This window comes from Athene noctua, chromosome 1 (assembly GCF_965140245.1).
Source record: "Athene noctua chromosome 1, bAthNoc1.hap1.1, whole genome shotgun sequence".
Taxonomy (NCBI): domain Eukaryota; kingdom Metazoa; phylum Chordata; class Aves; order Strigiformes; family Strigidae; genus Athene; species Athene noctua.
In genome coordinates this window covers 36,536,229-36,560,958 of record NC_134037.1, presented here as the reverse complement: position 1 = coordinate 36,560,958, position 24,730 = coordinate 36,536,229, and the positions used below count along the sequence as shown (strand labels likewise).

Below are 24,730 nucleotides of genomic sequence, written 5' to 3'. Positions count from 1 at the left end.
AGGGATGGTCAGGCCTTAATGAATGTCCCTCTTGGTGGTGGTGCTGCCACTTCCTTTTGTATGGTATTCTACTAGCTCTAACACATTTTTTTTGGAGTGAAGAGCGGAAGTGGAGATGTAGGCCTGAGTCTGGAAGAGTTTGAATTCACATCTCCATGTCCCAGCAGATTCACAAGGCTATAGTATATGCTAGGCAAGAGTGTCCTTTACTCTTTCCGTTGAACTTGAGCCACGGTACATCCAGGAATGCAAGTTTCACTCTCAGAACAAGAGCAGACTGGTTGCCAAATGGACAGAGGAGCCTGACAGCCCTGCTTTTTTCTCTTTGCTGTCAGTGGAGAGAGGAACACCTTGGTCTTCTCTTGAAAATCTGGAGAGGTCTCTGTGTCTCTCTTAAACAGACTGAATTTTACACTTCCTTGGGGAGATGCCTCAAGTTTTCGTGAAGGATTGACCAAGTTAACTGTTTACATTTGGTGGAAAAGTTTTCATTGAGTGTCTTTGTAGTAAGCCCCTGAGAGACCTTTTATTAACGTGGAGCTCTGGAGAGATCAGGTGTGTTTCAAATCCAAAAAATAAGCTTAGCTTTTTACTCTATCATAAAACTTGAGCAATAGAAAATCTTTTAAGGTATTTCCTAGAGCTTCAGCTAAAACACATTCTGAATAGAGAGAGCAGTGAATGAAATACAGCAGAATAAAAAAAAAAGAGTCATCAGAAAACCAGAATTCAGTCTCAGGTAGAGACTGTTTTGTCCTTTCAGTGCTCCCCCAACACAGGAGGGCTCTGATTCTGATTTGGAATTTCTGTGGTGATAAATTATCCATAAGAAGAAAAACAGTCTGAAAATTGGTTAAAGAGTCAAAGAATTTTAATTTGACTATAGCTCAGAAGTGGGTTTATGTGTAACCAGATGGCATTTTAAATGGATGTTGCACTTAAAAGGACAGAGAAGCATTCCTCTAAGAGGTTTTACTCTAAGCAACTGAATTAAAACCTTACGCAAAAAATTCTGTGACAGATTTTGTCTTGGGATAAATAGCAATAAATGAGCATCCTGTCATTTAACTAATGACATTTTGCTCAGTTCCTCAGATGGGAGAAAACCAAATTACATTTACTATTTTGGCAAGGTATAGCTTTATGACTCAAATGCATATTGTTTGAAGATTCAGCTGAATTTGAAAAGCTTATCAGGGTGCATTCCAGGAAACATTACTCTTTATACCAAAGCTGTCTATTAAGTTTTTCTTGGTTAGATAAAATGTTAGCAAGAGCATATACAGATGTCAGTCATTACTGGGTGATCAGAGGTAAAGAATAGAACACAAACGTATGTTTGCATGACAGTAGAGGCCTAAATCATGATGTTTCCTCATGGAACATCCACCGTGTATTTCAGTAATCTGCATATCTGCTGTTTCATGGGGTAATAAAAATACTTGAATTAGGCCAAAATTCTTTGGACATAGTCCATAGATATTTTAAAAGGCTCTCTGACTAGTGGTATGAAAGGTTCTCAGAATATCTGTTGAAGTATGTGTAAGACAATATTTCACTGTATGGTACTGTCTTACCTCATTGAAGGATAAAAAGACAAAACCTTTGAGGAAAGACAGACGATTAAGAATAAAAGGGTTGCAATTTTGGAACAGAAAGGTAACATTCAAACTTCAAAGCTTAGTATAGAAGTTTACTTGAAAAAAGAAGTCATGCTGCCTGAGAAGCTAAAATAAATATGGTTGGACTTGGCTGAAAAGTTGCACAGGTCGGTGAAGTGAATACTTGACTAACTATTAGCTGAAATAACTCGTCTGACTCAAGCTAGGAATGGGACAGATCTTAACTCCTGGAGAAATAAACTTATCAACAGTAATGACAAAAAAGCTGTGAAAGGAAGCATAAAAAAAGTGTTTAGTATTTCAGTTAGTTTTTCCGTGAGCCATGGTGTCTGAGAAGCAAAATAGCATGGTGTGTGTTTTTCATTGCCAACAGCACTGAAGTACTGAGCACTTAAGTATTTTCCTGTATCAGGAATCCCAGTGGGGCTTACTTGATGTCTTCGCCATATGAATTCTCACCAAATCTATTCAGTCTGTGATGCCACAGTTGCTGGCCACTTAGTCCATCATCATATCAAGAACTAGGCTTGAGATTGCCTTTCGAACTGCCACAGTTTTTAGTTTATGGTATTGATGTGTAGTCTAAGACAAAATCATTTTGGGTGTAGTGAACACTTCAGCACTAATAGGAAAGTGAGGAAAGAGGAGCTAGATACGGTAGCTTCTCTAGCTATTGTATAGTCAAGTGGCAGGAAATGAAAAAAACAAGCTCTCAGATGTTTATGGAATTTTACTGAGTCACTAAATGGTCCCCTGTGACTAAGGGTGTAGACAAACATTCTTACTGCCTTCAGTAATGATTTATTTTGCTCTGCATGTAGTAGAACTCACATGGGCATTTACTTTATCTTGGTTGCAGGGGTAGCCTTCAGTAGAGAGAGAAAAATTGGTAATTTTTTAGCTTGCTCTAACATGATTTGCAAGAACCTGTCTGCCCAGGCATTCATTGAAGGTCCTTCAGTTATGTATGTTATCTCCGAGGTATTTTGGAGCAGTTACAAATTGCTCTTGGAAGTTCTTCCTCTGCTTTGTTCTGCATGGCAATTTTTCCGGGTTTTGAAGTGGCTTGTTTGTTTCAGGATACTTGGGGAAAATCAATCCACACAAAATCAGTAATCATTCTGTGTACTTGATACCATTTACCAGCTGGTTAATCTCTGCTTCTTTTGCTTTGATCTTTGCTAAATATATGCTTGCCCTTATTGTTTCTCAGCATAAAACAGAGAGGGCAAATCTTCCCCAAAATAACTGTAGATAATCTCTTCTATAAACTGTTTGCATAGCTATCTGGTCCAGCCCAAAGATAAACACATGCCAGAGGATCATAATTTCATGAAATGTCTACAGACAGCACAGTATAGAGAGTTTAGCAAATGAGTAATCAGAAAATCATTCAGTTCTGAGGGTGCTGTTCCATACCATACAGGTAACTGTTATTCAGAGGGAAAAGGTTTATTTCTTTTTTTTGTGTTTGTGGAGTGTGAAAAAGGAAACAATGTTTTTTTCCCCTGTGCTGAAGGAGTGTTCTTTCCTGCTTCAGTACTCCAGATTTTAGGACATTTATAGTGCCCTGATCTTTTATGCAGCCTCTTTCAGTCACTGGCTGATTTTGTCTGCAGTTATGAAGTACCATCCAGAGTTGAAAGTTCTGGAGCTTTATATTTCATACTGCATTAAACATAACTGCACATGCAAAATATTTGCTGTAGAAAACTCTCCACTTTTATCCTCTCACTTTCAAAAGTATATGGTGATCCATCACTAGGCAGCTTTGGTTGGAGCCCTTCTATAAAGGTGTCATGGAAAAATTTTCCTCAGACATATTTTGTTGGCTGCGATTCCCATCAACTCACACAAAGTCATTGAAACTGCTAAAGTAAATGAAATCAGTGCAAGCTGCCATTTGCTGTGTGGTGGAACAAGGCTTGTGACAACTGGGGGAACTAAACAAATTAGCACTGATAGTTATATTTGGTGATACATAATACAGATTGAACAAGAAACAAACACCCACAGGAATGCCTCAGGGAAAAATCTCCCTCTTATCCCCAAACAAACCATTTGATTTTCAGTTTTTTGGGGGGATCGTATGATTTTGCCCAAGTTATCATAAACCAGAAATAAAATACAGTGATAAACGTAGTGAGGGTGGTGAGTGTAAATGCAACAGACAGTGAGCAGTTTGCGAGAGCTACTGTTTTTCTAATCTGTTTTTTAATAAGAGAGGTGGTTGTAAGTCTCGTAAGAATTTGGTTTTCTGCCCAAAGGCGTGCTGTCAGATGAGAAGAACATACTGTACATTAGCTGCTAAATAGATTAACTTTCATAATTTGCAGTTATTTTAAAGAGAAAAAAATTCATTGCTAGATTAAGCAATCTACACAGAAATGTTTAATCCTAATGAATGTCTGAAAGCTGCAGATCTCTTTTATGAATGTCCTTTTGCTGGCAATAATATATTCTTTTGAACAGCTTTAAAAATATTTCAGCTACTGACTAAGCAGGGGAGTCATTATACTTTTAAATACAAATTCCAGAGAAATTTAGAAAAAACTCCTCTTTTTTCTGAAAAAGATTCAGTGGTCAGATTCCCATCTTGCTTGCACTGAGAAATTTCAAAGTATTTCCACATATGTCAGTGAGGTTCCTTAGAAACACTGTGGGTGTAGCTCTTTTGAAATCCGTAAGACTGCTAGTCTACACTAGCAGAGATATCAAACCATTTTATTTCTTACCTTTGTACATTTTAGAATAAACAACAAGAAGTGTAGCGTATTATATTCAGGAAATAAATTTGAAAGATAATGTCATAGTCTCTTCCCCTTTAGAAAGAGAATCTTTATGTTTCAGTGATAGGGGGCTCAATCCTATCATCCCATTTGGGAGATAGCTATTTGTGCTGTGAGAATTGGGCAGTACTAAAACAATATATTAAAAAAAGTTGTCATGACTGAGTCACTTTTAAGTTATTTTCTGTTGTATATATTTCCTAGAGCTTAGGTTTAGAGATTTTGGGGGTGGGCTCTTTTTTTTTTGTCAGAAAATAGTTTTGGTAAATAAATTACTTCTTTTTGCTGTTTCTATAGTAACATAAGAATGCTTTAGAAATGAATAACCTCCTACAGGCAGAATAGTAGAAATTCAAGTGACATTTTCTTACAATGAGGTTTTTAGCATATCACAGGGACTTTACGTAATGTTCAGACTGCGTAGTGCTGCTTCCGTCCTGACAGAAACAAGGACTCAGTGTCCTCAGGAGATTTAATGCTGTTTCATGCATTTTTAAAATTATGCATTCCAAGGTTTTTGAGTCTGATATTTGAAACTGACTTTTGATAATCTGTGGAAAATTATCTTAGTTTTATATAGGAAATTAAATATATATCAGAAAAAATATTATCACAGGGGAAGGTTGAATGAATAGTAAAAAGATATTTCTAGACAGTTGAGAGTAGTGTTAACTGATTAACTGTTGGAAAAGACAGCTAAAATATTAAAGGGACTGAGTATGAATTCCTGTTGGCTTTATCCTAGATCAGGGACTCAGAAGTGCTCTGGACCAATTCCCTCTGTTTTGGATTAGAACTCTCCTGGTTTGCATCTCTCACCTTTCTGCATTTCCATTAGCAGAAAAGCAAGAAACCTGCTCTAACAGGGTCAAGTGAGCATTCCCTTTGCATAGCAATCCTGGACTCTCCTTGCACCATGTCCATATCCTCTCTCTACATGCCTGAGGTCTGGTACTCCAGGAATAACCAACTATGTTGTGACTTGGAGGGAAGAATATCATCCAGTGGAGGATATGCCTCCTCCATTGCTGAGGAGAGTTTGACCATTAGAGTAAAACCTTAAAGTGATTCTGCTACCATCTGATCTGATGCGTGCACTTGGATCCTTCACTGTGTCAACCTAGCCTGATGATTTAATGGGATACTTGTGATGTATCCCATTGTGAACAAAGCAGGACTCAGCCTGTAAAATTTTGTTATATGCCTCTGCAAGAGAAGGCTAATTTATTTAGTTGATTCTGACCTTTTAGGATGCTGGTTTGATCAATCTTAATATTTAAATTAAATGAAACATCGCTCTGCATGAAATTTACCAGTACAGGTTGATTTTCAAAGCCAGTGTTGAGCACATGTAGAAAACTGTTTAAACTCTGGGCCCAAACTACATGTACAACTCCCACTGAAATGGGCTGGAGTTGTGTAAATGTTTCTGAGGGGAAAGGCCATTTGAATAAGGCCATTTAATTTTTATGAATGTCAACATTTTAATTTTAGCTGATTCACAGTCAATAACAATAAGCTGTGGAAAGTGAGCCAAGTGGACACAGGGAAACTGCTTTAATATTATATTGTGTCTCTGACACACTGCAGTGGCAAACTTTACTGTGGAAACGGGACATTGCAGAAGTCCAGAACTGGGTGTAAAAGTACCTGTCTGAAGGTTACCAAGTTATATTTTTGAGAGTGTGTCTGCACTGAGTGATGGTAGAGATGTACAAGGGACTGTAGGCAGACTGGATCTGAGTTAAGACTGCTGAAGACAATCTGATAGCCTGAAACTGGGCTTGCTTGCCCAGGCAGGGGTTTGACCCGCCTGTGCAAGCACTTTGTTTTACTGTGTATGTATTCACCATGGCTTACAGCTCCTCTTACACCAGCTGGTTGGTGCTCCAGAGCATCATAGGACCTAATGCCTGTTAGGGAATAATTTTCAAAAACCAACTGCTTCCTCACTTGCTGATGGCTTGGGAGCTGTGTGAAGCGATGAACATACTTTAGCTTCCATTTCAAGTCAGGAAAAAGCAGGAGTCTTTTGACAAGCACTTGCGAGACAGCCAGCCGGCACTTTTCTTTTTTACAGTGTGCGTTGTCTTTCCATGCTCCTTACCCATCGTGTTTAAGCAAGCGCACAGGAAGCAGGCGTACAACATGCATTTCTGGACATGTGGACCAAAGAACAGAAAGACTTCTTAAGTGTTACAGTTGTAAACTATTTTGTGCGTGTGTGTGAAACATAAGTAAGGTACCGAGATACTTTGTTTTAATCCAAGGGAAAAATATCTGGTAGGTCTAATTGTATGTTTGCTAGTGACTACATTGTACCAGTGTTATTGTGGAGCATAAATTTGTTTCTTGACTCTGAGTGTAGCAGCTTAGATAATATTTGATGGAATTCTAAAAATTTAACACTTACACTTGGACTGCATCTTAAACACAGCTGTTCCCCTAATACAAAAACTCTTGTGAGAGATTCAGCGGAGCAGAAAAAAGCTGTCAGTGAACTTCCACCTCACACATGAGGTGCAAATCAAGTTAGTGTATTATGTTAAAGAAATGTTCTTGGTTGCAGTAACATATAAAAAGTCTTAATTTCCTTTAGTAGGTAAGTTGTCTTGTCAGCAGTTTCCAGCTATTTGAACTAAAAATTTTCCATTTAGTTCTAGTGGTTTGGTAGAAATCCCAGACCCTTTTCCCTCTCTTACCTTGCCTCATAAAAAAGACATTTAGTTCCAAATAATATTTATTTCAGAACCAACATATTACAGTAACTGGTGTTCATTACAGTCCATTCCAAACAATTTATTTTCCTCTGTTATTTAATGACCTCAATAATGACTTAATCAATAATGGTTTTAAATATGCAGTTATTTTTGCAGTGTTTCCAACATATATCATTAGCTGTGGCGTCCAAGAGTAGACTAGCAAAAAATTGTGCTGTGGTAGCAGATACTTTAATACTGAAATCATGTTGTGGCAGAGCCATGTTTTAAAGTAGCCAAAATAAAGTGACTTGTATATTTATATTACATTAAAATATGGAAAGAAAGGTTTTTATTGTGAGACATCTGTGCATTCTATCAAGTTAGGTTTTCCATATTTTTTCCATTTGGATTGCCTTAATATTTTTTTTTATTGTATGAAAAAGCCAAGATTTGGGAGTAGAAGCTTAAGAGCAGACAGAAAAATTGGTGTAATTTACTTTTGAAGGCAAATCTTTTCTTCAGGCTTCCAGGAAAATTGCTCTTTGGAGTTTAGATTCTGCCCTGGTTTTCATTTAATGCAGTCACTGAATTCAGTGAGGCTCAAGGAAGCATAAGCTGAATCGGGCCTTTTCACTATAACTTTTTCACTATATGCAGCTGCTACTGTTGTGAAATGATAAACAAGTGAACTTTACAAAAACCTCTGTATCATAACCTTTTTTTGAAGAGAAGATGCCATAAATTGTGTGGTGATTTATATTATGAGGGTAAAGTTGGTATGAAGAGTAAAATTGTAAGAACTGATGCAGAGTTAAGATGGAAAAAGAATTGTCTCCAGAAGAAGATGATGGGATGTCCCAAGGCATTAAAATTAGAATTAAAATCAGAAAACCCACAACAACCCAAAGGAATTCTATTGCATGCTCTACTAGCTATATTTGAGAGTCAGCTTTTGATTGGAGTGGTACCCTTGGATTCTGTGATCTGTGTAGTTGGTGAATCTTTATTGTACTGTAAGCATTGTTTTCAGACAGGTTGATATTAATTTTCATTCATCATTAAGCTAAATGGGATTTATTGGCTCAGTTTTAATGCAGTTGTGCTGGCAATAAGGTACTTACAAAATGAAGTTTTCTACAGGTAGTCCTGTTTGCTCCAGTGGGATTATGTTTGGAAATGTTGCAAGTTTGCAGTGGAAGTGAAAGACAAATGAACATGAGAAGTGAATATGCAGTATATGACTTTGAGCAACTTGTTGCTCAGTCTTGGACTGAAACTGCTTCAGGCTTCTGAAAACAGTGAGGTCTGTTCTTGTGATGAACCTAAGCAGTGGAAATTGGATAGGTACTGAATTTCTCTGTGTTCAAAGAACTTTGAATCTGGTCCTGTGGCTGCTGCGGTATAATATAGGGATATATTTTTATCAGTGCAGGTAAAACTTAACTGTGATGCCGTGAGGCCACCTCAAGTGTTTAAGTCCTCTTGCTAAAAAGTCCTCAGAAATGTCCTGTACAGTGAGAAGGGCCACAGAGCATACACACCAAAGAATCGAGTGCTTCTGTGTGTATGTGGATCTGGTTTCATAGATCCCTTTTGCAGATTTTGCTACAGTGAGGCCATTGCATTAAACCCACCAGTCAGTGCTCCTGCCATCAAAAGCCAGCCACTGAAATAGGAAAATAAACATATGTTATAAACGTATGTTAAACATTAAACAGAGGAACTCCTTTCACTGAACCTCTTTAGACCAATGAGCTCCATTTTTAAGCAGTGGAATTACTCTGGTGTGTCAGATGAGACTCGTGCATCCAGCTGACAACTGGATTTCACAGACTAACGAGCTGTTTCCTTTGTTCCAAGCTGTCTGGAACAAACTACAGGGAGGAAAGAGGTACAAGTCTTATGAGTGGAAAGATGGGAGACTGTTTTCTACTGTAACTGCGGCATGGAGTAAACACACTGCAAATTTGTTGTAAGCATAAAATGAAATAGCTGATAGATCTGGTAAGCGGTAGTCTAGAAGATAACAATAGTACTAACTATTAAATAAGAAGATGAGGTTGTAAGAGAAAAAAGTGACTCAGGTTAAAGTCTCCTTTATTTGCCACCCCCCCTTCCCTTGTTATACACGTGAGGATAAAGGTGAATGAATGAAAATTATTTACTTGAGAGTTAAAACCTACCTAAATGAGCTGCAGCACATTTAAGCACTGGCTTCATTCTAATTCTTTGATTAATGCCATTTTTATTTTACATATTCTAAAGCATAACTGTTAAGTATCTTGCATAGTAGGGGATAGGATCATTCATAGTCTAAAGTTAGGTTTAAGTATTTTGTTGAAAAAAATCCATCAATTTTCTCTAGGAACTACAAATATGTCATGGAAACTAATTGATGGAAGAAGTTTGATTTTGCACATGTGATCATTTCACTTTTCCATTTGTACTTTGGTAACATTTGCTATTTGTATTTTGGAGACAGTTTGTTGTTTTCTTTCTTGCAGAACGTGGTTCACCACGAAATTTGGTTACCACAGATATAACTGACACTACAGTTGGGTTATCGTGGACACCAGCTCCAGGAGCAGTTAATGATTATAGGATAGTATGGAAATCACTTTATGATGATACGATGGGAGAGAAGAGAGTCCCTGGAAATACAGTGGATTCTGTGCTAGAAGGCTTGGAGCCAGAGACTAAATACAGGATTTCAGTATATGCAACCTACAGCAGCGGAGAAGGAGACCCAGTAGAAGGAGAGGCTTTTACTGACGGTGAGTGTAGTACAATATTACCACCATTTGTAACATTCCGGTCTTGATTAAATTATCATACTTGAAAGAAAATGGGTCTTATTTTTCTTCATATTTTTTTTTGGCTGAAACGTCCCCCCAAACCAAAATGCCACCTCAGTCAATTCTGCTCTTTTATTTGACCATTGAAAAAAAGGAAAATATCTTCTATGTAATGTAGGTTTGGATTCAGCAAGAATTACTTCCAACTTAAGATGAGATTTTGTCTGCAAATTACTCTGAAGCCAGCCTTTCATAGGTTTGGTGTGACTGCTGGAAATCAGGTGGAAGAAATGTTATGGATAGAGTCAGGAGGAAAGGTGGGGTAAAAATCAATGAATTTACCTTCCAAGCTATTGCCCTTTCCATTCTTCACAGTCAAACTGAGGCTCACTGGGTGATTTTGATGTTTGTTATTTATCTTTCCTGAGGCTCTTCTTTTTTCTTATTTTCTAAACATTATGCAGTATTAGTCAAAGCGGGCTCAAGCCTCTCCTGCAGTGTAGGCAAAGTAAAAACCACCGAGAGGCCAAGGATACTTGTTGCTTTATAGCAAGAACTGGCAAGTAGAGGAGCCAGAATGAATGAATGGATGCCCTGGATCAGCCTTGATGTTTCTGTTGTTTGCCTAAAGGGGGCACGTGAAGATGAAGCCTGAGGGAGTGCTCTGGGGAAGCATCATGTATGTTTACATGTTCTTGTACTCTTTCCTAAGCATCTGTTTTGACTGCTGTTGGAGACAGGCTGCTGAACTATGTTAACCTTTGTCCTTGACCCAGTATACTCGCTCTTAAGATCTTGCAAGAGTAGTGATTTCTGCAGTTGGTAAGAGCTGACTCCTCAGAGTCAAAGCAGACTGCTGTCCCACATCTTCCTTCTTTCTTCAAGAACAGCATCATTAGCTGCCCTGCCTTTTCCAGGTTAAGTAGGAAGCTTAGCCATACCATTTGTTGCTTCTCTAAATGTGCTGCCTGAGGGAACTTGCTGTCAGGCCTATCAATAGACCCAGACCTGAGACTAACTACCGTTGAATCTTTCTGGTACAAACACAATTGGAAATTGTCAGTTGCTAGGACTGGGAGAGGATACTGTAGCCTGCAAAGCCTAACTTACCATGTGATGAAATACTGACTGATTCTGGCATGCCAGGAAGTTTCCATTTTGCCAAAATGTAGATGGTTCGTTCCAGCTGACAGCCAGCATTACATACCTTTCAGTTCACTTCAGATCATTTATAACATTTGTACAGTCTGGAAAACATCTCTTAGAAGCTGAATGCTATACTCTGTAGAGAAAATGCTTTATTAGTCCATGTGCTTATTTCAGCATATATACGATTCTGTAAATAGTGGTGAGTAATTTTCCAATCACATGGAAAGTCACTCACCACTATTTGCAGGTTAGTTTGTATGGAGCCCAAAACCCACCAGTTTAGGTAGTTAGCAGTACCTTATCAGATGGTAAACTTGAAACTCTGAAAATCTGAACTCTATAGGGCATCGTGTTCATAAAAACCCAATGGCTTTATAATTTATCACTTCCGTTTGAGAGTGCTGAATCCATCATTTAACAGATTACTGAAAAGTGTGAATAAATAAAATTCACAATTATCCTGCGTCATAGTGTAATTTGTACTTCCCTCTTTTTTCCTGTGTAGTGGAAGGCACACTTAGGTTTGTTTAGTCCATTACAATTAAAAAAGTATGTAATAATGGCCTGTGATGTTCCTGTATCTTCCTCACAATCAAATACTGTAATTTTAAAGAGATTATTTTTTTTTAAATACATCAGAATGAATTTTGTAGTCATGTATTTGAATATATCTTTATGTGACAAAGTAAACATTTATCCATATTTTTACACTGAAAAGTGTCACCAAATGCCAGGACTGTGACAGTAGACAACGAGACAGAAAATACAATGAGAGTTACATGGCAGCCTTCACCTGGGAAAGTCTTGTCTTACCGTGTGTACTACCGACCACGCAGTGGAGGAAGACAGATGTTTGGAAGAGTAAATGCTCCTACTACAAGCATAGTGTTAAAGCGACTTAAGCCGCGAACTACATATGACCTCAGTGTTGTTCCGATTTATGATTTTGGACAAGGAAAATCAAGAAAAGCAGAAGGAACAACAGGTATGTATGACAAGCTTGTACAGGATTTGACAATTAAAGTTTTGTGCTTAAAATTAATAATCATGATACGTAGAAAATTATGGTGGAGTCTGCCAAGGTCATGAATTAACAGTTAAATTGAAGAAAATGTTGAGTTTGATTTGTTGGAAACTTCACTGTGGCATAACCTGAGCACAGCATTTTGCTGTTGATATTGATGGTGTAAATATGGTATGTAAAATATGGTATAAAATCTGGCTGAAAATACTGGGCCTGTTTTGAAACACAGTCGTCAGTAGCCAAAACAAGGTGTTTTTTGAGGAAGACAGTGTACCAACAGACAACTTGACAGTCGTTTCATAATTTGCATTTTGGTTGTGGGTATTGATAGAATAGCTACCCAGCATCCTATCTTCTTTCAAAGATTCAAAGATTTATCTTTGGTCGCCACATTTTCTGTGGAAAACCTGAGATAATAAAAAAGGGGAATAGATGCTTTTGAAGAGTCATCAGTGGAAGCCTGACCTCAGAGACCATGGTCTTTTGGCAAGCAGTCTTCTCTCTCAGAAGCTGAAACTCTAAATCACTTATTAAGTCCTGGTGAGGGGCTTTTTGCACTAAAAGCAAAACTGATTTTCTACTCTGTCTTTAGTATGTATCTGCTGCTTATCTTTCAATTTATAAGGAAATGTTCTCTTGATATTCAGATCAAATCAAACAGATTTAGAGTTAGTTTTCTGCTTCCATAGATAAAGAGCCATTACTAAAAGAATTTTTTTTCGATGTTTCTGCCCATGTGGGACTAGTGCCATTCACTGGGGTCCACTGTAAATACTTCATGCCATTCTTTGTTCTCTGAACATATATCATATTGAATACAGGAAGTAAGAAACAAGTCTCTTAACAGTGGAGATATTGGCGCCTCAGTTGCTGAAGGAAGATTTCCTTTTAAATTAAAATGTGACTGATGTGGAGAAGTCATACAAACTTGATCAGCTTTTGACCAACACCTAGTTTTTCAATATTGAAAATTTTACTGGGGTAAATCTCAGATCAACCAGCTGCTTTTGATTTTTGACCTGTTCATCATGGCTCAGTGCTTTCAGTGTGAATAGTTGTGGTGGTAATCACTCTTTGGAAGCAAGTGGAGCCTGAGTGATCTTGTTAGTTGAAGCTGTCATGATAATTCAGGGAGAAGTGTCATGGGAGATGAGACAGAGAGACTGTATTTTTCCTTGTGAGTGGGAGTATATTTATTGTTTCTCAGCAGAATTTACAATCTGAGGACATTTATGATCTTTCAGCTATAGTTAGACAATTGCACAGACATAGGGATAACACAAACTCTTTTTTTTTTTTCACTCCAAAACTTTTTCTTGACTCTAATTCCCATTTTTGCAACTTTGAGATTACACAGCTGCAGTCTTTTCTATGACTGCACTTCAGATTTACACAAAAGCAAAAGTCATGCAGAAGCTAATAGCTCTGAGTGCTGACCTGTGCTGGGTAGCTGTTAGTTTTGAGAGGAAGTTGCTCTTGATCTAAAAAACTCAAGCTGTTTGTCTGGCACTCCTCTGAAGAATTATTTTTTTACAGGCTGCCACACCTGTGGTTGGTGAAGTTGCTTGAGCTGCCTGGTCCTGAGCCTGTAAAGGGAGAGGAGTGTTGGTAGAATCTTTTCTGTGAAAGGGTCCTTGCTTCCACCCCCTCCATACTCTGACCTCTGGGACCCAGAGCTCTGAGAAGTCAGCAGCTTGAGAAGTGATACTGGTGACTGAGCACTGTCTGAGTGTAACTTTTACCTGAAGTAGATTCTGATTTTTCAAGTGTTGGCTTGAGAGGAAGCTGCTTCCATTTCTCTCTTTTGGTCTATATGACTCAGCTACTTGTTGCCATTTAAAAGAAAGAGGGATAGTCTAAATTGGTCATCCAGTCTTTCTTCATAATTAATAGAGAGAAAGACTGACGGTGGTTAGTCCACCTATTGTCAACATTTATTGTAAGATGATATGGATGTTTAAGATAGGTGAGATTAATTACTATTTATCACAGTCAGCTGACTGTAGAGGGAGCCTTGATAACAATCTTAGCCCACATACCTGTTGGTGAGGTCACTCAAATTAAGCGATCTCACCTTCCACCTCTTGATACTTGTCTTTATATCAAAGGGAATGCACAAAGAGTTTAGGACTGCCACTAATACTGGATTTTCACATTGATTTTTACATAAAGGCATACTTGTTGATTTTTTTTTTTACATAAGCAGTCCTGATTTAAACTCCTTTTTTTCCATCCTTGCAGCCTCTCCCTTTAAGCCACCTCGAAATCTGAGAACTTCTGATTCTACTATGTCAAGTTTCCGAGTAACATGGGAGCCAGCCCCAGGGCGAGTGAAGGGGTACAAAGTGACTTTCCACCCTACCGAAGATGATGGAAGTCTTGGAGAATTGATAGTGGGGCCATACGACAGCACAGTGGTATTGGAGGAGCTTAGGTATGGATAAAAATTCATGCTTTGCTTTTTTTTTTTTCTTAAATAACTTTAGCTTAGAGCTAAAGTCACAGTTTTGTTTAATCATCATCTGGAATTGAGACACATGACAAAATCAACTGTAAGTAAGAAAGCAATTTTGTTGATAAGATATGAGGATCTTGTTATGCAGTCTCTGAAAGGCACGTGGCAGGGCTCTTTCTGAGATTATTCATTCACATCATTTGTGGTGTTCTCAGAGGAAGGCAAAGATGTGGGCAGAGGCTGTGTTCTGCACTTCGCATATGAGAAAGCTAATTAGATACTGGAGAAAGTTGGGTTTTCTGAAGATTCCTCCCGAAAGTTCCTTACCTCATGTTTGGTAAAAAAAGCTTAGTTTTAGTTCTTGATTCATTTTCTCAGAGGCCTGGATTTAGAAAGTAGGCTTCAGATCAGTTCAAAATCTGTTACACAAATATACTAAATATATTAAAAATTGGATCATTATCAGTCATAGAATCATAGAATGGTTTGGGTTGGAAGGGACCTTAAAGATCATCTAGTTCCAAGTCCCCTGCCATGGTCAGGGACATCTTTCACTAGCCCAGGTTGCTCAAAGCCCCGTCCAACCTGGCCTTGAACACTTCCAAGGTAGGAGGCATCCACCACTTTTCTGGGCAACCTGTTCCAGTGTCTCACCACCCTCACAGTGAAGAATTTCTTCCTTATATCTAATCTAAATCTTCCCTCTTCCAGTTCAAAACTGTTACCCCTCATCCTGTCACTGCACTCCCTGATAGAGTCCCTCCCCATCTTTCCTGTAGGTCCCCTTTAAGTACTGGAAGGCTGCTATAAGGTCTCTCTGGAGCCTTTTTTCTCCAGGCTGAACAACCCCAACTCTCAGCCTGTCCTCATAGGGGAGGTGCTTCAGCCCCCTGATCATCTTTGTGGCCTCCTCTGCATCTCTCGAACAGGTCCATGTCCTTCTTATGCTGGGGGCCCCAGACGTGGATGCAGTTCTCCAGGTGGGGTCTCACAAGAGCAGAGTAGAGGGGGAGAATCATCTCCCTCGACCTGCCAGCCACAATTCTCTTGATGCAGCCCAGGACACTGTTGGCTTTCTGGGCTGCGAATGCACATTGCTGGCTTGCATTCAGTTTTTCATCCAGTAGTATCCTCAAGTCCTTCTCTCAGGGCTGCTCTCAATCCACTCATCACCCAGCCTGTATTTGTGCTTGGGATTGCCCCGACCCATGTGCAGGATCTTGCACTTGTCTTTGTTGAACTTCATGAGGTTTGCACAGGCCCACCTCTCCAGCCTGTCCAGGTCCCTCTGGATGACATCCCTTCCCTCCAGCGTGCTGACCGCACCACACAGCTTGGTGTCATCGGCAAACTTGCTGAGGGTGCACTCAATCCCACTGTCTGTGTTGACATCAAAGACTAAAGAGCACTGGTCCTAGTACTGACCCCTGAGGAACGCCACTGGTCACTGCTCTCCACTTGAACATCGAGCCACTGACCACAACTCTTTGAGTGTGACCATCCAGCCCATTCCTTATCTACCAAGTGGTTGATCCATCAAATCCATATGATTCCAGTTTAGAGACAAGGATGTTGTGCAGGACAGCGTCAGATGCTTTGCACAAGTCCAGGTAGATGACATGAGTTCCTCTTCCCTTATCCACCAATGCTGTAACCCTGTTGTAGAAAGCCAGCAAATTCATCAGGCATCATTTGCTCTTAGTGAAGCCATGTTGTCTGTCACCAGCCACTTCCTTATTTTCCACGTGCCCTAGCATAGGTTCCAGGAGGATCTACTCCATGATGTTGCCAGGCACAGCAGTGAGACTGACTGGCCTGTAGTTCCTGGGGTCTTCCTTTTTTTCCCTTTCTAAAAATGGGGGCTATGTTTCCCCTTTTCCAGTCAGCAGGAACTTCACTGTACTGCCACAGCTTCTCAAATACTGTGGATAGTGGTTTAGACACTCCCATCCACCAGTTCCCTCAGGACCCACAGCTGCATCTCATCAGATCTCATGGACTTGTGCACCTTCAAGTTCCTTAGAAGGTCTCAAACCCGATCTTCTCCTACAGTGAGTGGTTCTTCATTCTCCCAGTCTCATCCTTCTGTGACTTGGGCGGTGTGGCTGGTGCACTTGCCAGTGAAGACTGAGGCATAAAAGTTGATGAGTACCTCAGCTTCTCCATGTCCTGGATAACCAGGTCTCCCGTTTCCTTCCAAAGAGGGTCCACATTTTCCCTTGTCTTCCTTTTATCACTGAAGTACCTATAGAAGCTTTTCGTGTTATCCTTTGTGTCTCTGGCCAGATTTAATTTTATCAGGGTTTTGGCTTTCCTAATCTGATCCCTGGCTGCTCGGACAATTTCTCTGTATTCCTTCCAGGCTAATTGTCCTTGTGTCACCCTCTGTAGGCTTCCTTCTTGTGTTTGAGTTTGTCCAGGATCTTGTTCATCCATGCAGGCCTGACTTCCTCTTTGTTGAAAGTGTTGCTCCTGAGCTGCAAGTCTGAAATTACCTGAATGAAGAAGGCCATAAATTTAAGTATAGAATCTAGAATCACCTTTTAAATTGCTGAAATTTCACTGTCTTGTGGAAGAGCTAGTCTTTGAGTTTCATGTTTTAACACCTTCTTTTCTATGGGGGATTTTGTTCTGTGAGAATTTCATAAGTGTCAGCATTTAGCTAGCCAAGTGACTTTAGTTACAGTACATCTGTTCAACTGTTGCAGGGCAGGAACTACCTATAAGGTAAATGTTTTTGGAATGTTTGAAGGAGGAGAGAGCAATCCCCTGGTTGGACAAGAGATGACCACCCTTTCAGATACTACTTCGGAGCCATTTTTATCTAGAGGTAAACATGATTGAATTGAAGAAAAGGCAGTCTTGGTTTTTGAATAAAAAAGGACCAAAAGTTTACCAGCATTTCGTTATTGCTTTTCTAATGCACATAAATATTTATTTACAGGATTCAGTATACTCCATACCCTGATGACATAACATCTAGTCTGAAATAACCACTAAGGATGCCCCAGTTCATGATTCTAGTCCTCTGCACCCTTTAGATGATCTTACAAAGATGATAACTTCAGCAACCCATGTTTTGCTGATTACTCAAAGCCATCTGCATTGCATTTTCAAACCATCCACATCTGTGTTAAATCACATAAGATCAAATTCTTGAACAGAGATCATAGCTCATCTACAGGGGTGTTCACAGGAGTAGAACAAGGAATTTTAAGCAGATATTTAGCCTTTTGCTTTTCCTTATATGGTGACTTTTCCTTTTAACACTAAGATGATATAATGAACAAAGGTCTGATAGCTGGGAATGTCCCAGTGTTATTGTGTATTATTTAAGTTTATATTCAACATAATCATTATTTAGTACTTTTTTTTTTTTTTTTTTTTTTTTACTGTAAAAGGAGGAGATCAGAAATGCAATTGCGGAGTACTCTCCAGCATCTATTTGGGAGTTTCTCCCTGTGTAGCTAAACCTTCCAGTCAAAGTTTCTATGAATGTTATGATAGCAGCTCCCTTGGTGTCGTTAATAGGCCTCTGCATGCTAGTAGTTGTACCCACCATACTCTCAATTAATATTGGCTGAAGAGAGTTTCGGGACTCAGTCCCCCTTCATGGTAAGCATAAAGAAGCAGGTCTTTGCTTCTCCATAGCCAGGTATACATGTAGAAGTAAAGACTTTTCTCCTCTGCCATTTCAAGGCTTGTATAACCATCAGAGAGAATTTGGTGAGGAGAAAGAACCTAGCTGCAAAGGCCTTTCAGAGTTAAATAAAGGAAAAAAAGTTTCTGACAGTTGACTCTATATTCTTTTCACTTACCCTCTTTTCCACACTGGGCTGTGTAAAAAATACTCATCCCATGTAACTTTATTGACAACATTTTTAGAAAGTTCTTAATTAATTGCTGTTTCACTCTCTAATACAAGAGGGTAAAACTGAGAAAAACTATGTAACAGGTCATCAGTGACATTAGAGTAAAGCTGTAATAAGTCTGGTAGAAAAATAATTGCAGAGTGGTTTGTTGTTTTTTATTACAACAGCTGTCATTTCTGTCTTCAATGTTATATTCTTTGAGCTAATTAGTTTTACTAATGCATGGATTTGAGTCATGGTTAATGTGAAAAATGAATTTTATATCTGGGGCTGTAAATGTAATAGTACATTATTTATTAATAGGGAAAAAAAAGTCACCCTAGGTCTGGTGCCTTTGCTAGAATTTTCCATGTGGGGAAATGTGGTAGTTGGAAGAAAAATAAAAGTAAAAATAATTTCACTTTTGTATTGTACATGAAGCTAATTTTAACTTCCATATTAAAGTTATGCATGTGATTTTTTGAACTAACATGGTTTTACTTAAACCCTATTCCCAACTGATTTTATTGTCCTGACTAAAGACTAGATCTATATTTTCCATGCAGAAGAGGATCATGCTTTTAACCCCCAGGTACATGGAATAGTTATATTCATGAGTCTACAGTGTTGGATCAATTATGTGGAACATATATGAAATCACAATATCTTTCAACTGTGATGAGTGTGGCTGATTTTTCTCAATGGGATTTCTTCCATATAAAGACCAGAAGCTCTGATGGCAGGAAGCCAGAAAATTTGCAGCTGGTAACACAATCTACAGGAAAAGAGAGAGAGCAAGGATATTTTTTTTAATCTTTTTTTTTTTTTCTTTTTCTTTTTTTTTTTTTTTTTCAAATGGCTGTGGATAAAATCATTGTGTCTTTCTGTTTGTATAAATATTTTGTGATTTTTCTTGTGGTGAAAAAAAATATGATGCATATTTTATTCTGTAATTTGTAAACTGAAGATATCTGAAATAATTTTCTACCTTTTCAGAACATTGCAGCTTTATATAAATGTTTGTTCTTGTCCTCTTTCTATCTCTTGACCTGTGTTTATGTTTGTGTATCTTCTCTAAATTGTGTTCTTTCTTTCCTGTATGTGCAGACTTCTATGCCACCTGTATTACTATGTCTTTTTTCCCTGAAAATTTAGAAATGCTATTTATTTGAAAGTGTTTGTAATATAGGGTATTAATACCACTGTTACATAGTTTAAAATTAAGCAGTAGTTTAGCTATCTGTGACAGACTAAAATACTGTACATTTGGATAATCTGATAATGCTCACCACCATGTTAGTGGTTAGTTTAGTAGTCTTTTACAGAACCTCTGAAATCAAGTTATCAACCATCTTTAAAAACCAAAACAAGTAATGACATGACAATAGAGAAGAGCACTGGCCTTGACATTCACAAAATCTTACTTATAAAAGGAAACATACATGAAGAAATTTATACAGCTTTTGCCATGGAACCAGTGACTAGTGTGAATAACGTTCACAAATAGGTCATACTTGACAGAGTGCCAGTGAATAAAAGTAGAGCTATTTTGGAAGCTAACTCATGACATATGTCATATAAAAGGATGATGAAAGAAAGCTATCATGCTAAGGCTGTATTTTTCCGGTTGAAAACTATCATGCTAAGGTTATATTTTTCTGGTTAATGTGGCAGGTTTAGAGTGTAGAACCAGAGCAGAAGCTGATATTGTGCTGCTGGTGGACGGCTCATGGAGTATCGGGCGGCCAAATTTTAAAACTATCAGGAACTTTATTGCCCGTATTGTTGAAGTTTTTGATATCGGTCCTGACAAAGTACAGATTGGTAAGTCCTCATATGCTGGAGGGAAAATGAGGCATAACTGATACACAGCCACATAATAACTAAATAATGATGGCTTTTTTCCAGGACTTGCACAGTATAGTGGAGATCCCAGGACAGAATGGAATCTCAATGCTTACCGAACCAAACAGGCTTTGTTAGAGGCTGTAGCCAACTTACCATACAAAGGAGGCAATACTCTAACAGGTATGTCACACTGTCAGGATTTTCCTTAAGCTCCAGTAAAAATAATTCTAGTAGTTGACCCCAGTATTGTTCAGTGAGCTCGAATTTGTCCACAATGAAAGGGCCTTACAGTTCATTCTGTCTGGAAGACAACAGGCATCTTATAGACATATAAACTCAGTAGAAGTCTGGAGAAATTGATGGAGGAGAGCTTAGGTGATGAAGAGCCTGGGTTGCTGTTGAGCATATGAGGAGAAGAAAAGGCAGTTCCATGTCAGGGTTGGGATGAAGACAGGGTGAGAACCCAGAAGGAAGGCTAGAGGAGATCAGATACAAGATGATCACAATTAAATGTCATCACAACTGAAGAGGAGGTGGTCAGAGACCTGCTACACCACTTGGATGCACACAAGTCTGTGGGACTGGATGGGTTACACCCAAGGGTGCTGAGGGAGTTGGCAGATGTGCTCACCAAGCCGCTTTCCATGATTTACTTGAAGCCATGGCTAACTGGGGACGTCCCATTGGGCTGGAGGGTGGCAAATGTGACACCCATCTACAAGAGAGGTGGAAAGGACGATCCAGGAAACTATAGACCTGTCAGTCTGACCTCGGTGCCAGGGAAGGTCATGGAGCAGGTCATCTCGAGTGCCATTAAAAGTCATATAATGGACAACCAGGGAATCAGGACTAGTCAGCATGGGTTTATGAAAGGCAGGTCCTGCCTGACAAACCTGATCTCCTTCTATGACAAGATGACCCAACTATTGGACAAGGGAAAAACTGTGGATATTGTCTACCTGGATTTTCGAAAAGCATCCTATACAGTTCCCCATAGAATTCTCATAGAAAAACTGGCTGCTCATGGCCTGGATGAGGGAACGGTCTGCTGGGTCAAGCCCTGGCTGGATGGACGGTCCCAGAGAGTGGTGGTCAGTGGAGCTAAATCCAGCTGGTGGCTGGTCACAAGTGATGTTCCTCAGGGCTTGGTGTTGGGACCATTTCTGTTCAACATCTTTATTGATGATCTTGATAAGGACATAGAGTGTATCATCAGTAAGTTCACAGATGACACCAAGATAAGCAGCAGTGTCAATCTGCATGAAGATAGGGAGTCTCTACAAAGAGACTTGTATAGATTGGATCGATGGGCCAATGTTAACAGGATGAAGTTCAACAAGGCCAAGTGCAAGATCCTGCACTTGATACACAACCACCCCCTGCATGGCTACAGGCTTGGGGAGGTGTGGCTGGAGAGCTGTCTGGAAGAGAAGGATCTGGGGGTTCTAACTGACAAGCAGCTGAACATGAGCCAGCAGTGTGCCCAGGTGGCCAAGAAAGCCAATGGCATCCTGGCTTGTATCAGCAATAGTGTGAGCAGCAGAAGTAGGGAGGTGACAGTCCCCCTGTACTCTGCACTGGTGAAGCCACACCTGGAATATTTATCCAGCTTTGGGCACCTCAATATGAGAGAGATATCAAGGTGCTGGAGCAAGTGCAGAGGAGGGCAACGAAGCTGGTGAAGGGCCTGGAGAGCAAATCCTATGAGGAGAGATTGAAGGAGCTGGGACTGTTTAGTTTGAGGAGGAGAAGGCTGAGGGGAGACCTCATCACTCTCTCTACAACTGCCTGAAAGGACATTGTAGAGAGGTTGGTGCTGGTCTCTTCTCGCAGGTGATTAGTGACAGAACAAGAGGGAACGGCTTTAAACTGCAACAGGGGAGGTTCAGACTGGATATTAGGAAAAAAATTTTCACAGAAAGAGTGGTCAGACAGTGGAATGGGTTGCCCAGGGAGGTGTTGGAGTTACCATCCCTGGATGTGTTTAAGGGTCGTTTAGATGAGATGTTGGGGGATGTGGTGTAGGGGAGAACTTTATAGAGTAGGGCTGATGGTTGGACTCGATGATCCCAAGGGTCTTTTCCAAACTGAATGATTCTGTGATGCATAAAAGGTAAGAGATTAGAAACTGAGAGGACTGAAATAGTATTAGTTGCTGATAAATCTCTATGATAGGCTGCAACTGGATTCTGAGTGCTTCTAGAAGGAAATAAATTGTGGAATGATGTCAGAGTGAAATCACTAGGATGAAAAATACTCTTCTTTACAATAACTACTATGTGGAAATAGTTTATAGTGATGGTTACCTTCTTTGTATCATGCTAGGAATGGCATTGGATTTCATCTTAAAAAACAATTTCAAACAAGATGCAGGCTTAAGGCCCAGAGCTCGCAAAATTGGTGTTTTAATCACTGATGGCAAATCACAAGATGATGTTGTCACCCCTTCAAGACGACTCAGAGATGAGGGAGTGGAACTTTATGCAATTGGTAAGTATTATATGAAGAGGTGTCCCACCCCAAACCCTCCTGCCCATCTGCTAAATGCACAGAGAAGTGGCCACATAAATAAGTACCTAAATGGGTATTCAAAGAATGTGTTTAGGGACTTAAGTTCATGACATTATATTTCATGGCCATCATTTCTAACAAATCTTGTTTTCATATCTTCTCTGTAAGGTATTAAAAATGCAGATGAAAATGAATTGAAGCAGATTGCAACGGATCCAGATGACATCCATGCTTACAATGTTGCAGATTTCTCCTTCCTGGCTAACATTGTTGATGATGTAACCACAAATCTGTGTAACAGTGTGAAAGGTCCAGGTACATCACTTTTTCAGTCTAATTCATCTTTTTTCCATTTACATGCTTGCACTGCTAGTTCATTTTTATTACTTATTTGGAATACTGTGTAGCCCTGGGCTGTTTTTTCAGCTGCTGGAGTGAGGAAGTTGTGCAGACCACCTGGACTGCCCTGCAGGGGTTTTTCCTTTCCTTTCAACAATGACTGTGTTATACCTGACACAGCATGACATGGCTGGACATGCCTTCTTTCCTCCCAGAGTCAGGAAGTATGTTGCTCAGTGTGTCACCTTTTTGCTCATTGTGGCAGGTTCTTTGATGATACTCATCCAATAAGGAAAATTTCAGCAGCCCGGCTTTTTTCAAGTATTAATGTTTGACAGCACAAAAGCAAAGCTGAGCAAGGAAACCCAATAATGTTAGTTGATGGTTCTCCAGTGAAACACTGGTGCTGAAGGTAGAGTAGGAATCATGAAGGGCTTGTTTGGTCGTGAGAGTGTGATGGTGATCTGTCTCTTCACACAGTTGTTTTAAGAATTGCCGAGGAAACAGAAATACTTAAACTTTTCTTTTTCCTAAGCAATTTTTTTTTGTCTCATATTTTTATTCCTTATAAGATAAATTAATAATTTTTTAATTTGCTTCCACTTGTAGGTGATTTACCACCTCCCTCTAACCTAGTTATTTCAGAAGTGACACCTCGTTCTTTCAGACTGAGATGGAGTCCACCTCCTGAGAGTGTTGATAGATACAGAGTTGAGTATTACCCTACCTCTGGAGGTAGCCCTCAACAGGTTAGTACTGTATGTTCATCTCTGACATTGTCCATAATCTTGGACTTTCACATCACAGCACTGTGATTCTGAAGTTTGTGCTGTGTATGGTATAACAATAAATGAAAAAAGGTTCCCAAGGTCAGGAATATCATGCCTCAGTAAATGAAACACAAAATTACAAGAAGTAAGAGCATAAAGATGACTTTGGTTGTTTTAAAATCATGAATCCAGGAGTAAAATGTATTTCTTAAAAACAGTTGACTGGTATTTCTAGTAATTCCTTTCTGTTCATATTCCATTGTAATCTATTGGTTTAAACAAGTCTGTAGCAGAAATTTTCTGAGCATACTCATGGGTAGGCTCACTGTCCTTTTAGTACATTTTCTTATTAATAGAAAAGGAAGACAGTGGGTGATACAGGTTATTAGGTAGTGCTGAGATTAACATTGTATGATGGTGCTTTCAACCTGTGCCTGTGTTTCAACCTAAGTATGTCCTTCAAACTTTATTTCACAGGGTCAAACTCATGTTGTGGTTATTCTCTAGACAGAGAGCCAGTAACCTGGCAATCTTTGATTCTAAGCAGTCTGAATTGCTCATCACTCTCTTCAGACAAACAAAATAGTATTTAGGAGAACGAAGTAAAGCACCTCTGTGTACCTAACACTGAACTTCCCATCCCTGAATGTGGCTTTTAAATCTTAACTCAGATTTGACTCATGGAGAATTTAATCTTAATAAATCATGACCGCAGGATTTGGCCTTTGATTAGTGTTGGAGCAGCCATTTCGGTGCACACTGACTTTGCAGCTTGACTGCTTTCTGGCATTTCTGTTCCACAAGATGTTGCTAATGCCATGTGCTGTAACCAGCTAGATTATCCTGTGTCTTTAAAACTTCCAAAGTAGTAACAT

General features: G+C 39.3%; 1 protein-coding gene across 4 annotated transcripts in view; it reads left to right on the top strand.

Annotated features, from left to right (window-relative positions):
- The window catches only part of COL12A1 (collagen type XII alpha 1 chain), a 111,435-nt gene that overhangs the window by 26,448 nt on the left and 60,257 nt on the right, over positions 1 to 24,730 (top strand). For 3 of the 4 annotated variants that reach the window (XM_074895920.1, XM_074895916.1, XM_074895919.1), the window contains 9 exons: positions 9,618 to 9,887; positions 11,776 to 12,042; positions 14,323 to 14,515; positions 17,245 to 17,366; positions 20,062 to 20,211; positions 20,296 to 20,415; positions 22,561 to 22,725; positions 22,915 to 23,061; positions 23,695 to 23,834. In XM_074895920.1, coding sequence (XP_074752021.1) covers positions 9,618 to 9,887; positions 11,776 to 12,042; positions 14,323 to 14,515; positions 17,245 to 17,366; positions 20,062 to 20,211; positions 20,296 to 20,415; positions 22,561 to 22,725; positions 22,915 to 23,061; positions 23,695 to 23,834 — 1,574 coding nt within the window. Of the gene's footprint in view, positions 1 to 9,617; positions 9,888 to 11,775; positions 12,043 to 14,322; positions 14,516 to 17,244; positions 17,367 to 20,061; positions 20,212 to 20,295; positions 20,416 to 22,560; positions 22,726 to 22,914; positions 23,062 to 23,694; positions 23,835 to 24,730 lie in introns of those variants that run through there. The other variant, XM_074895921.1, reaches the window with a different exon arrangement.